Genomic DNA, 14,303 nt, shown 5'->3' with positions numbered 1-14,303 from the left:
ACTACATCCGAATAATACTCTTACAAATCCTCCTTGTTCTCCTTAATGACCTCCTCCCAAATCTTCCCCTTTGCCTCCAAAATCCCCTCCAGCACCCCCTGCAACTCCTCCAAACTCTTGATGACAACCTTCGGTCCGTTTCCAACCAAGGCATCATGCCACCCGTTCCCCGCTCTATCAACCCAAACTCCCGTCATCCCCACCGCCTGCGCGCCCACAATATCAAACGGATTCGCCGAAACCAGCACAACCTCATCTATCCCACCATGCCTATCCCCGACTTCGATACTCTTCCCAAGCTTCGCCGCCAAGTACTCATAAATCATCGGATGAGGTTTGTATTTCTCGATCTCATCTGCGGATAAATACGCATCACTCTCACGGATTTTTCCAAAGACATGGAGTTCCGGGGTGTTCACTACGGCTTCCTTCGCCATTTTGGGAGTACCGTTTGTGAAGATTATTGGTTGGAGATGCCTGGTGGATGTTATGGTCGAAAGGCTGGAGGGGACGTCCGGGAAAGGGGTTAGAGAGGCGTAGGAGGTGAGGATTTGGGCGATTTGGGATTTGTTATGGGGGATTGAGGATTCGGAGAGGGCGTGGAGGAGGGATTTGCGGGTTACGATGTCGAAGGGTTCGAACGTTCCTATGATGCCAGAGATTAGTATCCATAGCCAGAAGAGACCGATATGGAAGCTTACCCATGGAATTCAACCTCCAAGTATACTCCAACTGATACTTCCTCCAAGCGGTGGATATAGAATCCGCCTTGTCAGGATAGAACTCCGCCAGTTTCTTGGAGATCGAGTCAGTACTTAAGAGGGTGCCGAATAAGTCGAAGGCGACTATGATACGGCGGTCCACGATGTTATCGATGAATCTGGACGTTTCGGCGTCCATTGTGATATGAAGTTTGGGGGTTTTGCGAAATGAAGAGTCTAAGTCGATCGGTCTGAGGTTGAAACTGAGTCCGCGGGGTAGGAGATATGAGGGGGTCTTGGTTGTCCGAGGAGGGGCCCAAAAGTGTGGAATAGAAATCGTTATATATCGGCAGCTACTACTAAGCTCTTGGATCAAGACTTAACTACCCCAAGGCCTCCTAGACCATCTTTTGCTAGCCCTATCGCGCCGACGGCCCATAGCCGCAGGTATGTAAGTACATCCGCTTGTGTGGAAGCTGTCGGTGGTCGGATGCCAATAGAGGATTGGCAACACAGCCTCAGGCTACATACGGACTAAAACTCTATGGATTCATACGCAGACGAGGTAGTGAAGATTAATTTACAAAGTTATTTATCTGGAAGGATGAAAGTGTTCTTTTTATTCATCATTGCACCTCTGAAGAGTGCAGTCTAGCATCACTGCCTGTGCATACAGAAAGTCGGCGGTGGAGGAGAGATAAGGAAAAAGGCTCTAGTCTTTACATGAGAAAAAGCCAGACAAGGAAACACAATTGACCTCGGACCGGAACGTGGTAGGAGGTAATGGCGGTGTGAAGAGGCAGGGAGGGAGGGAGAGAATTCCTGGTCGTAAGAAAGCAGCCCTTGGATAAAGAGAACCCAGTTTATCCTTACAAATAAAAATTAGAAGAAGAAAAAGAAGAAAAGTTTATTTCGTGGAAAGGGCATTAGGAAAACAGAAAACATTTGCTGGCGGTGCATGCTGCGACATGAAGACTCCATGAAGCCGTAGGGAGTATGAAGAAAGAATACTCGCTTGGAGCTTAGAATCTAGAAAAACATTAATATGGAGGAAAGAAATCCAGCTCACACATCCGCTAGCCGTGATGTCAGGTAATTAAGCCAGAGATAGGAAACGTGAAGGACGAAGAAACGGGACTTTAGTGCTGGGCAATAGGCTGCTGGACAGGCGGTTGACCAGCCCCACCGGGAGCGACACCTGATCCATCGTGGTCCATGGCCATTGCGTCGTCCTCTTCACCACCTTCTTCGTCATCCTCCTCGACTTCTTCGTCGGTGCTGTCTTCGATGTCTTCAGAACCCTCGGCAGCGGATTCCTCTTCACCTCCAGGAGCAGCAGGGACGCCTCCCATCTCAATATCCTCTTCCATAGCATCGGGATCGCGAGGGGCAGCTTCGGCTTCAGCCTCAGCCTCAGCCTCAGCCTCAGCCTCAGCTTCCTCCTCATCGAGTTCTTCGGCACCGTATTGGTCGGCATCATCAGGCGCAAGATCAGCCTCTGGTTGTTCCGGTGGGAATTCGGCAGGAGCAGATTCCTCAGAGTCCCTGCGGCAAAGATTATTAGTACAACGGTGAATAAAGTGCACCTGGTTAATAAAACGTACCACTTGATGGAGAAACGAGTGACACGAGGCTTCTCGGCCAAAATGTTCTTGATGAGTCGCTCGATCTGCGGCTGTTTTGGAGGCTCGGCGTTCATCTCCGGGTTGTCATATTCATTGTTGACATAGTAACCGACACGGATGAACTCTCTGCCATCGTAGGCACCGGTAAGGAGGATGACGGTGACACCGAGAAGCTCGGAGGTTGGGATCTTGTTCAAGGCCGGTGGGTCGGCCGTGAACTCGAACTTATTGACACCAACGGGGATCGGTCCAACGAGCAAGGAGTCAAGCTCTTGGTCGTACTCGGAGCTAGATATGAGATAATCAGTACGCGTTCTTCCGGTCCCAGCATGGCACGCGACGTGGAATGTCCTACCTCGTGGCAGACCCGACGTAGATGAGCTTCCATTCGAGATCTAATCCCAAAACCTGAGGTCAGTGCAGTCTAGATGACGAATAAGGTGCAGATCGGTCTAACCCTTGGTAAGTTGCTCGAGACACTCGAAGGTGATCTCGAATCGGAAGGGCCTGCTGAATGGTGCGGGGTTGTCGAGGATATTGACTTTGAGAAGGGAGACGACAGACTGTAGAGAGATCAATGTTAGATTCCATACCTCCACGCTCGGCACTCTGATGTTTGACGACGGGGGAAAAAAAATTTACCATTGTGGAGGTTGGGAGTTTCGAACGTTCGATGTGGATAGAGAGAAGGAGATGCTGGTTGTGGTGTTGGAGAGAGGTAGCTAGCAAAGGAGAGGCTAAAATGCCACAAGCTCCTACCGGTTAGCTATCAGAGCTGAGGAAGGGTTCCACCCTGTGAAAAGGAAGTTACTCGAGTGCTGGAGGCTATTATACCTTTCTTGATTGATGGGTAGGAAGCAATTGAGGTTGGAGATGATGATGGAGGTGAGGCAGGAGAAGGGGAAGGGGAAGAAGAGAAGAAGAGAACAGCTGCAGAGAGTTTTTTTTAGGTGAGGTCCGAAGTGGCCTAGCAACACCGTAGAAGCTAAGTTCGAAGCCAAACACTGCAGAAGTACTGTGCAGTGCAGTGCGTGGAGACCGCAGTTGGAGTTCTTACTTGGTAACTACAGGACAGGTCAGAACAGACCACAACAGTAGCTCGTTCTCTTTGCGCCAACCGGTAGTGGCTCCACTGGCTGCAAGGGTCCTGCCTAGAATGTCGAACCAATGGAGGCCTGTCTAGCGCCGGTGTCCTGTTCGACGCGTTTTGAACTCAGACAACTGTGCGGTTCGCGACTCTCCTCGAGCTCGTCTACCTTAACATAGGCTGTAAGCTACTGGCTATGTAGTACAAAGTATGGGCGAAATTAACGAGTACGAATGAGAACCGCGTACGTGCAATCGATCAATACCAGTATACTACGCCTATGTTTTATATGTATCAATCAAGTGCGGGGCAGATCAGAGCTAATATAATAAAATGGACGGTCATTTTATATCTGGATACCGGTCTGTCCGCAGGGAACTAATAGATACTTCTCAACCATATAAAACTTCTCCTCTTTGACATTTCCAAGAGCCGTCCGACCAGAGCATGGCTCAGAATCTGCTTGATCTAATTTACGGATACCAAAGTAAAGTCGAATGCGGGGTCGGCTTTCTTTGTTGGAACAAATGCAACAAGGTCAACACGATACCCGAGTATCTAATTTACAGGCGATATTGAGTCTGAAAGCTCCAGCACCTCAAGGTAAGATGGCATTTGAACTATGGGCCTACCCAAGCAAGTATATAAGCATTCATATCTAGTTAAGTGTGAGCTAGAATCTCGTCGGGTTTTAAACAATACTTAAGCATTTAACATGTTTAAGATCGATCTATAGTTATATGCATTTCTCGAGGCCAATGCGTTTCCTCTTTCATTTCGAGTTCCCGCCCATACGTTTTTTACTCAAGATGTAGCTTTACATTCACTGCAATATAAAGGTAAATTAACCGCCAAAGGGTATAGTACAAGTAATACCAAAGTCTCGGCCAGGCTGTCTAGTGTTAAGGCTATACCAAATACCAAAGTATCCCTTCATGGATCCTCCCAATGCAACGCAAATTTACGTCCTAAAATATTACTTGCCGCGCATCCGAACAACTCGAGAGACTATACTTGAGTGCTTCCGCAAAATTAACCTCTTCCCAAACCAATCTCAACCATCCTCCAATCTACGCTTGATCGTCTCGACCGTCGCAAACGGAATTCATCATGCCCGCCCTCCCTGAAACCATATTTGACACTTACGAGAGATGCAAAGTCGGGACGAACAGTGTCATTACGTTCCTCATCCAATCCGGCCGTACCCCCAAGCTAAACCGCAAATCAAAGGCTACCAAACGGAAATCATCCGCGAATCGAACACAACAGCGTCAAGCGTCTGAAATTTTACCGAGTTGGTTCGTAATATCATTCGGTATCATCGGTAAGCTTCATCAAACTCTGTGGTTTGATGGACCCGGAACGATACTGTCCCATGTTGATTGAGTCTTTCCCGTGTCCGACTTGTTATGCATGGCCTCGGCTTAGATATCGCCGTTCAAGACTCTGTCATTGGGATCGCTGCATAGGTGTACAATGCAGGTCTGGTCGGCGGGGATCTAAAGTCGAAGCGGACGGACATGGAAGACCTGATCAACGTCCGTGCACTCGACAAAACCATATTTGTAGGTTGCCGGCCCGCTAGTACCTCGTTGCAGTCGACAAGGCCTCCGAGGAGCTCTTATCCAGCGTTTTGGGTGACTCGAATCTCATTAAAGCAATGGCTACCTGGTCAAATGTCGTCTTTGAGGGCCGTGATATCGGTACGCTCATTATAAAACTTGCTTGTCAGACAATCTCCCCAATTATCCGTGATCGAGGCGATACATAACGTCAAAAGAACCTCTCTCTGGTCCGCAAGAAGGACAGAAACTCAACTTACGTCGACGTCGATTCCGTACCAACATTCAAAGAGTTACTAATGAAATCTTTCAGCTTATTTGAACAAGTACCCGTTACGGCCATGCCAACGTGTACCTTATCGCAGCCAACGACCTCCAATAATCTCGCAGGGGTTATCACAATCGCACGATCTATTGCCACAATTAGACGCCGGTACACATGACAAGGAACAATACAACACCGAAGGTCGTTATATGTCTCGTCGGCATGCAATATTGTATTGCTTTCCAGAACTGCTAGAGAAATACAAGGGAACTGGCGTCAGGGACAAGACGTTGGCCAAGTCGACACGAAACCGCCTTGGTTTTGGCAACCAGGCCGAAATTACCACTTGAACCGCTAGAGGTTTACTTGAAAACCATCTGCGATGAAATTCCGGCATTCCCGGATGGTTTGCAGCGCCCGGGGGATCGTATGGATGAGCGTTTGCCCATCGAGAGAAAACCAAGCGTATGGGGAACAGGTTTTAAGTTTGTGTTGAGTACAAGAAAATACAACAAACGACAGTGCATGCTCTGTCATGGGAAGGAATTTAATTCCGGTAATCGGGTGAGGCTGTGGAAAGCTATGAAAGATATGCCCTCCATGCGTGAACAAATTTTTTTTTTAAACAGCAATTGGATAAAGCAATGGATATTTCGTTGAAATCCGTGCAATTCAATAACGTGTGTAGCGTGCATGGAAATGGTAAATGGGCATATGGGTCAAAGACAAAATCCCCAACCAAACGACCCCAACTTTGCGGGGTGTGACAAGGTTTAAGGCAGGGAGTCTCGTAGCTCGAAGGACCGCGCGATCGATAGATCCTTTTGCCAGACCTCGCATGCGTGCATGGCTAACGGATACTCACCATCGTTCGTACGCTAGTTGTGGGTCTTCCCGGCAGGTTAGACAAGGCGACTGGCCTGAGACTTCCCCATTGCAAAAGCAACTCCAATACCAAAAATCAACTCGTAATAATGACGACACACTATAAAATTCCTTTCTTTTCAATTACCACATTCCCCAAGTTACCTTTTTTTGCATCCCCGTCTGCATCCTCTGTCATGGTAATTATTAATACGGGCTGGGGTGACACGGCAGATGTCCGACGCTAGAAGTGTAAAAAAAGGCCTCGAACGAATCAATCAGAAATTCTGATCAGATCGGGATTCCCATGGCCAACATTGATGGAGGGAAAAATGTGGGCAAAGCAGGAGAACAAAGAAGAATCATAATTTGCTCGGTGTCACGCCAATCCTCCCGTCTCATACGGTGGTATATATGCTGTAAGGATAGTGTAATAAATGGCAAGATTTTTGTAGAAGTTGCTAATTACGTATTGGGAGTTCCTTTATATTTTACTTAAATTTAAGCTGGAGGACTCGTCATCATTTTCTCCTTACATTTCCGCTCCCTTCTGGATATCTTCCATATCTACAACCCAGGGTAGATGCTTCGTAGATACTCATCATAAACCTTCTCAACTGATAGTTTACGAGGACCCCAACGGCTGAAGAACATCAACGTTCCCAAACCTCAAAAATGGGAGACTACCATTACCAAACTGGAGGCAAGCTCCCTCCTGGCCCCGTTCCAGACCGTACATCAAACGCACCCACCGTACCGCTCCCAACGGTCACCAATCCCCCTCCAGACTTCGAACATATCACCGACTTCGGTCTCAGAACACTATGGGTTCTCTTCGTCCTCATGTTGATTTCCACGATCACATTTGTCGTACTTTCCTGGAGAGTTGCAGTTCCTAGACGTCTCCTCTTCCAAATCACCACTTACGTCACTCTCATCTCGACGTTCACTTACTACGCCATGGCCACCGGCGGTGGTTGGAATTATCACCAAGTTTGGGTTACCAACGGGCACAAGCATGATATCCCGGATACTCATAACGTGGTGTTGAGACAAATCTTCTGGGCTAGATATGTTGATTGGTTGTTGACTACTCCGTTGATTCTTTTTAACATTGGAGCTTTGGCTGCGTTGAGTGGGAGCAACATTTTGAATACTCTTGTTGCTGCTAGTAAGTTTATTACATTATCTAGATTTACGGGAAACAATAGAGGTATGTATACTAACATGGTGATTTAACTAGCTGCTATGAATTTTGCCGGCCTGTTCGCTGTTTATTCCCACGGCAGAAGGACCAAATGGGGCTGGTATGCGATGGCCTGGGTCGCATTTATTACCGTCGGTTGGCATCTTATTGTCAACGCTAGGGCTACAGCTCGACGCGTGGGTGGACAGCTACTCTATAACTCAATTGCTCTTTACACTGTCGTCGTCTGGATTGGATACTTGGTGTAAGTTCTTAAATTCATTCTTTCCCTTTTGCTTCAAATAAACATTGGCTAATGGGGGTTTCCAAAAAGTATCTGGGGCGTTTCAGACGTTTCTAGAGGTATTAGTCCGAACGAGACGGTAATCGCCTACGCGGTTCTGGATATCCTTGCCAAGCCAGCTTTGGGATTCTGGTTGGTCCTTGGGTATGATAAGTCGGACAAGACTCAAGCTGATGTGGGCGGTGTTTGGTCGGAGGGATTTGGACATCGTGAGGGAAACGTGAGACTTGACAGGGAAGAGGGAGAGTAAAATAATGAATGGTTAATGACTACCAGGGCTATGAGGTTCGCGCAAGTTGTGTTAATGGAAAAGGTGGGGTATGAAGTAGTTTTGAGGGTGAGGATGCATGAGAAGGCATGCATGTTCTTTTGTTATGGTTAAGGGTCTGTTTTTCAAAGCGGCAGAACAGCAGATTGAAAATATTAATAGGGATAGGATGCTTTTGCTTTAAGAGAACATAGCATTGAATGTAGCTACCTTTGAACCACCAAATCGTTAATCCTGATAACGAATATCCTACTTGGTCATGTCCGTGAGTTCAGGAGGAGGGAGAGACTTGCGTTGCGTGGTATTTTTGGTCGTCCTCAAAAATACGCAGCAAAGACGCTTCACCGCCATAAATTCCATCACCACAGTAAAGTCCCGCCCAAATGAACAGCTCCGGTGAGTGCGCTAACCCCAGCGTTCCCTTATTTGCCCCAGAACAAGAAACCCAACCTCCAAAACAACATCGGTCTATTCTGCCTATAAAACGAACTAACCAATGATACCGCCTGAATTCAAGGTGCATCCGAGGAAGCAGCCATCGCTGGCGCCATCGCGGGCGCCCTCGCCGCTGTCTCCTCCGAGTCCGAACCCCTCGCTCGAAAACGAAAATGGACGCCGGGGTTGACGAATGCGACCCCGCCGGTTATTAAACATGCTTTCTTTAAAGATCGTAAGTACAGCCTCACAAGATACTCGACCTCAACATATCAAAGTAAGCAGTTATATATTAACCGACGGTCACGAAACTCGTAATAGGCGTAACCCCGATAACAATATTCCCAATCCCACCAGGCCACCGCCTTCCCGAACCCCTCCTCCTCAAACTCTGCGCCGAATTCAATCATGAGATCGAACGAGGGAATACCTTCCCATTCACGGAGCCCATGTCGCTTCCTCAGTTCCAATCATACTGGTTCTCCAATTATGCCGCCATAATGATGAAGGGACGGGAGGAAACCCTGTTCTGCGAAGGAAGAGATTGGGAGAACGACTGTTTGGGTACCTTTCTAGTGTTTCCTCGATATCCTGGCCGTAGTTCGCATATATGCACTGGTCAGTTCTTGATATGTCAGGCTTCTCGTGGGAAAGGTGCCGGAAAGGTGCTGGTTAGCACATTTTTGGACTATGCTACGAGATTGGTACGACTTCATATTTACGATTATACAAAAGATCGGATGGCTAATCTATCGTTTTACTGAAACAATAGGCCTATTCGTCCGCCATGTTCGACCTAATCTATGAGACCAACGAACCGATCCTCCACATCCTCGAAACCCAAGGCTTCAAACGTATCGGCACGATCAAAGCCGCGGGTCTCCTCCTCCTCCCCTCCGGATCCACCGACCCAGTCGACTCCATAATCCTCTCTCGCGATCTAGTCGAAGAAGAAGACTTCCAATCCAACGAACGATTCGAAAAGATCCGATACTACCTCGAAAAGGGCAAATACCCACCTTCGGCCACCCGTTCCGAGAAATCCCGTCTTAGGTCCGCCGCGACACATTATAAACTCGTTGGTGAAAAGCTCATGCTTAAGGATAAAGAAGTTATATCCGACCCGCAAAGGCAGTATGAGATTGCTAGAGATGTGCATAAAGTTGCCCATGGAGGGATAAACAAGACGACAGCACAGATAGCGGATCGGTATCATTGGATACAGATCAAAAGGACGGTCAGCCAGGTTCTCAAAAACTGCGCGGAATGTACGCAGAATGCACGGCCGCCGGTTGTCAAAGCCATTACACCAGCCGAGAAACAGAAGGAATTAGATAATAACGAAGCAACAAGCTCTACAACTTCCGCTGCTGCTGCTGCTGCTGGTGTACTAGGCGAACCCCCCAGCCGTGGAAACGACGCAGATGGTGAAACAGAGACAGACGGAGGAGTAATGGGCATCCCACAACTTCCCGACCCGGACTCAATCCTCGACCTCCCATCTCCAATACCCACACACCATCTCCAGCATCCATCGGTCCTAATCGACCACCCCCATCGAGCCATAAAATCTCCACCGGGTCACCACCACCACCAACTCGCACAATCCATCCGGTCCCAACACGATGCCATGTCACTATCTCAACAACAATCAGTCATAGATCCAACACTTGGTAGCGTCGTCAACCGCACGGGAGTAGGCCTCCTAACAGCGGCAGGACTCCCCATCAATCCAGCGATCGTGGAAGAAGTAGTAAGACAGATGGCGATCCAGCAGCAACATAACTCTCAGCACTCCCAACAACATTCGCAACATCACCACCACCATCACCACCATTCACATCATCATTCACATCATACAGAGGATACAATGGATGATATGAATATAATGGATAACTTTGAAGATATACAACAATTCGATGATAATGATTTGCAATTGATCGGAAGTCCGTCAAGGAGTGATGGTGATGTTATCAATATGGAAGAAGCGGAAAGGAGACGTCATGCCAGGGATATGGCGTTGATTGCTGAAGCAGTTGCTGCTACGAGAAATGCGAATGCTGCCGCTGGGAGGGGTGGAGAGGAAGGGGATATGCTGCCGCCGCCATTCGACTAGGAGGATTGGGCGTTTCCGCAGAATATCGATCTTTCTGCAGGGAGAGGTTGTGGTGGTGATTGGATGGGTACCTAGTTACCTTTGATCACGGTGACGTATATAACTAGCTAGGCTTGTGGCTCCATTTAGCAATTATAGGGAGAAATGCGGTTGGTCCTTCTGTAGCACTTAGTATCAAGCTTTTTTTAAAGGAATTGCACGATTGCACAGAGCTTTGAAAGCCCCTCGATTTACCGGATATCTATGTGTCATGGATATACAGTGTGAACCGGTTTATACGGATAAAACCTGAAGGAATCATGAGAGGGAAAAAAAAGAGGACGACGAAATACCTGGTATCATCAAGAAAAAGACGCAACAAACGTTAACGGAGTTATACATAATTTGGTTACCTACTCTCACTCATGCCAATGCACGGCAAGGGGAGCAATGACGATGAAAAAAACCTTATCAAATTACAAAAAAGGAAAGAAAGAAGAAACAACTATGCCGCCTTACGCTTTGGTCGCCTCAACGGGTGGGCCTCCGTGTTACTATTCGTTATTTATTAGTATCAATCCTATCAGTTAGCGAGGGAGAGAGGGAAACCTACAGAACGTAGTCGTCCAAAGAAATAACATCAGGCTCGCTGAATAACAGATAAAAGTACTTCAAAGTTTCCGCCAGCCAAAACGATTCCATAGAATCAACCTGAACAGGCGTGTTTTCAAGAACGTCTAAACAGTGCCGGATTAGGATCTCTTTTGAGAAAAACTAGGTTTTGAAGACATTGAAAAACTCACTGTTGAGAGCAGAATGTGCGATGGTCGTCTTTGTGTGCTTTTCAATAGCTTGGAACATCTTCCATCCCTTATCCTGCCAGCTCCTATCACCCGTAATGCGGTACATATAGAAGACGGACTCGATAGCCTCCGGGCGTAAAATATATCTAGGATCTTCAACTTGAACGTATCCTTCTGGCAATTTCGTCCATTTAATATGCTCATTAACGCTGTCAACCCATCGTTCATAGGGATCCTTTCGTACGACTGGACGCTGTGGGACTTCCGGGTCGTCGTTTCCTCGGGTGGCAGTAGGCTTCTCGCCGTTTCTCATGTACTTCTCTATATCTGCGTGCGTATTCGGAAGTGCAGGTGGCGGAAGGTCCTTGGTGCCATCATAACCGACCTGGCGTTTGTATAGCGGGCTGCTGCCCTTCCCTGCCCTGGGGTTGACGAGGGTAATGTTATGCTGCTGTTCAGCGGAGTCCATAACCTCGCCGTTTGGTGGGATAATCGAGGCACGCCAGTAGTCTTCATCCCACTTGCAATCACCTCCCTTGGGGCACATAGTCATAATGAAACCTTCTGGCATGATTCCAGTGGCGGTGGAGAAGTAGTTCCATACGCATCCCTCTGTGAGTTTAATGGCGGCCTGAAGGTCCTCTGGCCGGTTGAAGATTTTCGACCCCATACCAACCATACCACCAACGAAGCATGTCTAAAGAATCAAAAATTAGCATGTGCCCCCAATTATTGTACGGCACCTACGAGAAACTTTACCAAATGGCTTCCGGAAGCCTCCAATTGTGAAAGTATCCTATGCCTATCCCAATCGTAGCTAACCTTCACTTGCCCAGACACTAAGATATCGCTATTCTTCGGTGTCATCGGTCTGAAGAACAAATTGTCGCGACCCTTTTCATATGTCGAAAGGTAGAGCTTTCCATACTGCTCAGCAAGCCCCCCAAGTAGAATATGCTCCTTTAACAGATATTCGTAGGTAGAATCCGCCATTCCACCGTACGAATAGCGGTTCTCTCCCTCGTTCATTCTGAATCCAGATGGCACACAATTTTCCCTGGTCAAAACTTGCTGCTTAATGACTGGTTTTGGCGAAGATGGTTTGGGCTTTGAATTCGGTTTTTGTGGAGAAACCGGCTCGTCTTCGTCGTCTGTTGTTGGCAAATTCGGGTTCTTGTGAGAAACAGCGATGACATCCTGCTTCTGATCTGATTCATCGGCCTTTTCTTCCATCTCCGCTAATCCGCTTTGGAGTTCTGACATCTTCTTTTCTTTATCGGATATTTTAGGTCTAGGGCTGGGTTCTTCGCCCGAATTTGGGTCTTCGACCTCATCATCATCGATAGCTCTCTTCCTTATTCCGAAATCAGAATTATCCGGACTTTTCTTCGCCGCCGCCCTAGGTACTGTGGAACTTGGCTTCTCCCCATCAAGTTCACCATCTTCCTCGCTAACCCTTGGAGGAGTCGGCTTGCGGACGGTCTTCACCTCAGTCTTTTCAAGTTTCGCTTTGGCAGCAGTGTCGACAAGTGCCTTTTCAGTCGGTAAAGCCGGCGGAGAATCTTCATTCGAATCCGGCTCGGGTGTCGCAGAAGGGTAAATCGTCGTAGTAACCGTATAAACCTCTTCGACCCACTCACAACCACTCGCATCAAACGAGGTGGGCCAAAATCCAGGCAACGTGGTATTCGGCAAAAACTTCTCAAATTCGTCCGTAATTCTCTGAATGGCGTCATAATACTTGTTGTCTCCGGTAATTTGTGCTAAACGCGTGAATTCCACGGACATGGAGCCGATCTCTGCCATACAGGAGGTTCGGCCTGCACGATGCTTCTTCTTGACCGAGTCGGGGTGCCATTCGAAGTAGAGGACAGGCATTCGATTAGGTGTATCAAACGCATTATATAAGATTTCAGCCAATTCAACTGCCTTGTCGAGTAGGATCTTGTGCTTTTGTCCGGTAACATCGTAAGCTCCAATGAGCCCTCCAAGATATCGGATCGTAGTTTCAAACATCGGGATATCGTTTCTGCTTGTCGTCGTAAAGTCGATCTTAGCGACCCCGGTAAGGGCATGTTCGAATTCTGCATGCAGTTCCATGATCGCCATCGTATCAAGAGCATCGACCAAAGTAGCAGCCCAACCAGCAAATGGGTCTTTAAAACCCCCGGAAACCGGTGTAACTTCATCATGACTCCAAGCATATTTCCTATATCCCTCCCAGGCATGTTTGAATGCATCCTTGACAGCACCTTGTCGCATCAATCGCTCGTTTCGCTGCTGATTGCTCTCGGAGCCATGCTGGAAGTCGAACTGGATCTTAGGTAGCTTTACAGGGTTGCCTGTAGGTAACGGAATGATCGATTCTGGCGGGATTGGGAAATGCTCCGGCAATTTGGTCCAGTGTGGAACGTTGCCTTCCTTCGGTTCATCCTCGATATTAAATTTATCGTCAAGTACATCATCAAAATGTGGAGGTCGTGAGGCATGGTCGTGATTGGAGGGCTGTCTAATCGGTATGAACGGTTCTGTCTCTGTTTCCGTCTCCGACTCGGTTTCGGTTTCGGTTTCGGTATCCTATTTCGACGGATATTAGAATAACAAGCCTAGCTAAGAAAATAGCGACCAAACTTCAGAACTAGCTTACTGTCTCCAAAGCAGCGAATTCGGAAGAAAGGCTAGGTGGGAGGAATTGTCCGGGTCGAAGCAGCGATAGAGGTGTCGGTGTAATTTCTAATGTATCCTCTGGCTTGCTACCATGAGGATTTCCCTTCGCCGGGGGCATAGCATCGTCCGGTTCGGGAGCCGACCATTCTGACTTAACCTGTTCCTTCGTCGTCCCTCGGTCGTGTGTCGGCTGCAGCCATTCATCGCTCGCGGAGTACGAACCATCGGTAGGCGAGAAATGATACCAAAGTGCGATGGCGAATGCAGAGAAAAGCAGCAGGACCCGATAACGTCGGACTCTAAACATTAGGACCGACATTGCTGTAGGTTGGGGAGATATCGGACCAGCGCCGCAAAAGCTTTAGGGGAAGGCCGTCCGAGATAGCCGTCCCCAGAAGTAAGCGGAGGTCGTTTGGTGTGAGACACCCGCTGCTTGAAACG

General features: G+C 48.0%; 5 protein-coding genes across 5 annotated transcripts; 2 read left to right on the top strand and 3 right to left on the bottom strand.

Moving 5' to 3' along the window:
- Positions 1-20: 20 nt before the first annotated feature.
- DFL_008786 (uncharacterized protein) lies at positions 21-900 on the bottom strand (the record flags this gene model as incomplete). The annotated part of the gene is made up of 2 exons (XM_067638570.1): positions 21-646; positions 702-900. 2 exons carry the CDS (start codon positions 898-900, stop codon positions 21-23), a joined length of 825 nt encoding a protein of 274 aa, XP_067486446.1.
- Positions 901-1,840: 940 nt separating this feature from the next.
- DFL_008785 (uncharacterized protein) lies at positions 1,841-3,590 on the bottom strand (the record flags this gene model as incomplete). The annotated part of the gene is made up of 8 exons (XM_067638569.1): positions 1,841-2,246; positions 2,306-2,614; positions 2,682-2,721; positions 2,784-2,889; positions 2,969-3,063; positions 3,161-3,256; positions 3,395-3,519; positions 3,583-3,590. 8 exons carry the CDS (start codon positions 3,588-3,590, stop codon positions 1,841-1,843), a joined length of 1,185 nt encoding a protein of 394 aa, XP_067486445.1.
- A 3,189-nt stretch (positions 3,591-6,779) lies between these two features.
- DFL_008784 (uncharacterized protein) lies at positions 6,780-7,844 on the top strand (the record flags this gene model as incomplete). The annotated part of the gene is made up of 3 exons (XM_067638568.1): positions 6,780-7,275; positions 7,348-7,555; positions 7,625-7,844. The coding sequence occupies 3 exons, from the start codon at positions 6,780-6,782 to the stop codon at positions 7,842-7,844; spliced, it is 924 nt and encodes a 307-aa protein (XP_067486444.1).
- Positions 7,845-8,245: 401 nt separating this feature from the next.
- DFL_008783 (uncharacterized protein) lies at positions 8,246-10,413 on the top strand (the record flags this gene model as incomplete). Its single annotated transcript, XM_067638567.1, has 4 exons — positions 8,246-8,258; positions 8,380-8,532; positions 8,619-9,001; positions 9,070-10,413. The coding sequence occupies 4 exons, from the start codon at positions 8,246-8,248 to the stop codon at positions 10,411-10,413; spliced, it is 1,893 nt and encodes a 630-aa protein (XP_067486443.1).
- Positions 10,414-10,897: 484 nt separating this feature from the next.
- Positions 10,898-14,181, bottom strand: DFL_008782 (uncharacterized protein; the record flags this gene model as incomplete). The annotated part of the gene is made up of 5 exons (XM_067638566.1): positions 10,898-10,946; positions 11,006-11,129; positions 11,196-11,892; positions 11,955-13,772; positions 13,843-14,181. The coding sequence occupies 5 exons, from the start codon at positions 14,179-14,181 to the stop codon at positions 10,898-10,900; spliced, it is 3,027 nt and encodes a 1,008-aa protein (XP_067486442.1).
- Between the last annotated feature and the right edge of the window lie 122 nt (positions 14,182-14,303).

Source organism: Arthrobotrys flagrans (genome assembly GCF_004000055.1).
Source record: "Arthrobotrys flagrans strain CBS H-5679 chromosome Unknown unitig_1, whole genome shotgun sequence".
In the NCBI taxonomy this organism is placed as follows: domain Eukaryota; kingdom Fungi; phylum Ascomycota; class Orbiliomycetes; order Orbiliales; family Orbiliaceae; genus Arthrobotrys; species Arthrobotrys flagrans.
This window is presented reverse-complemented; position numbering and strand designations above follow the sequence as displayed.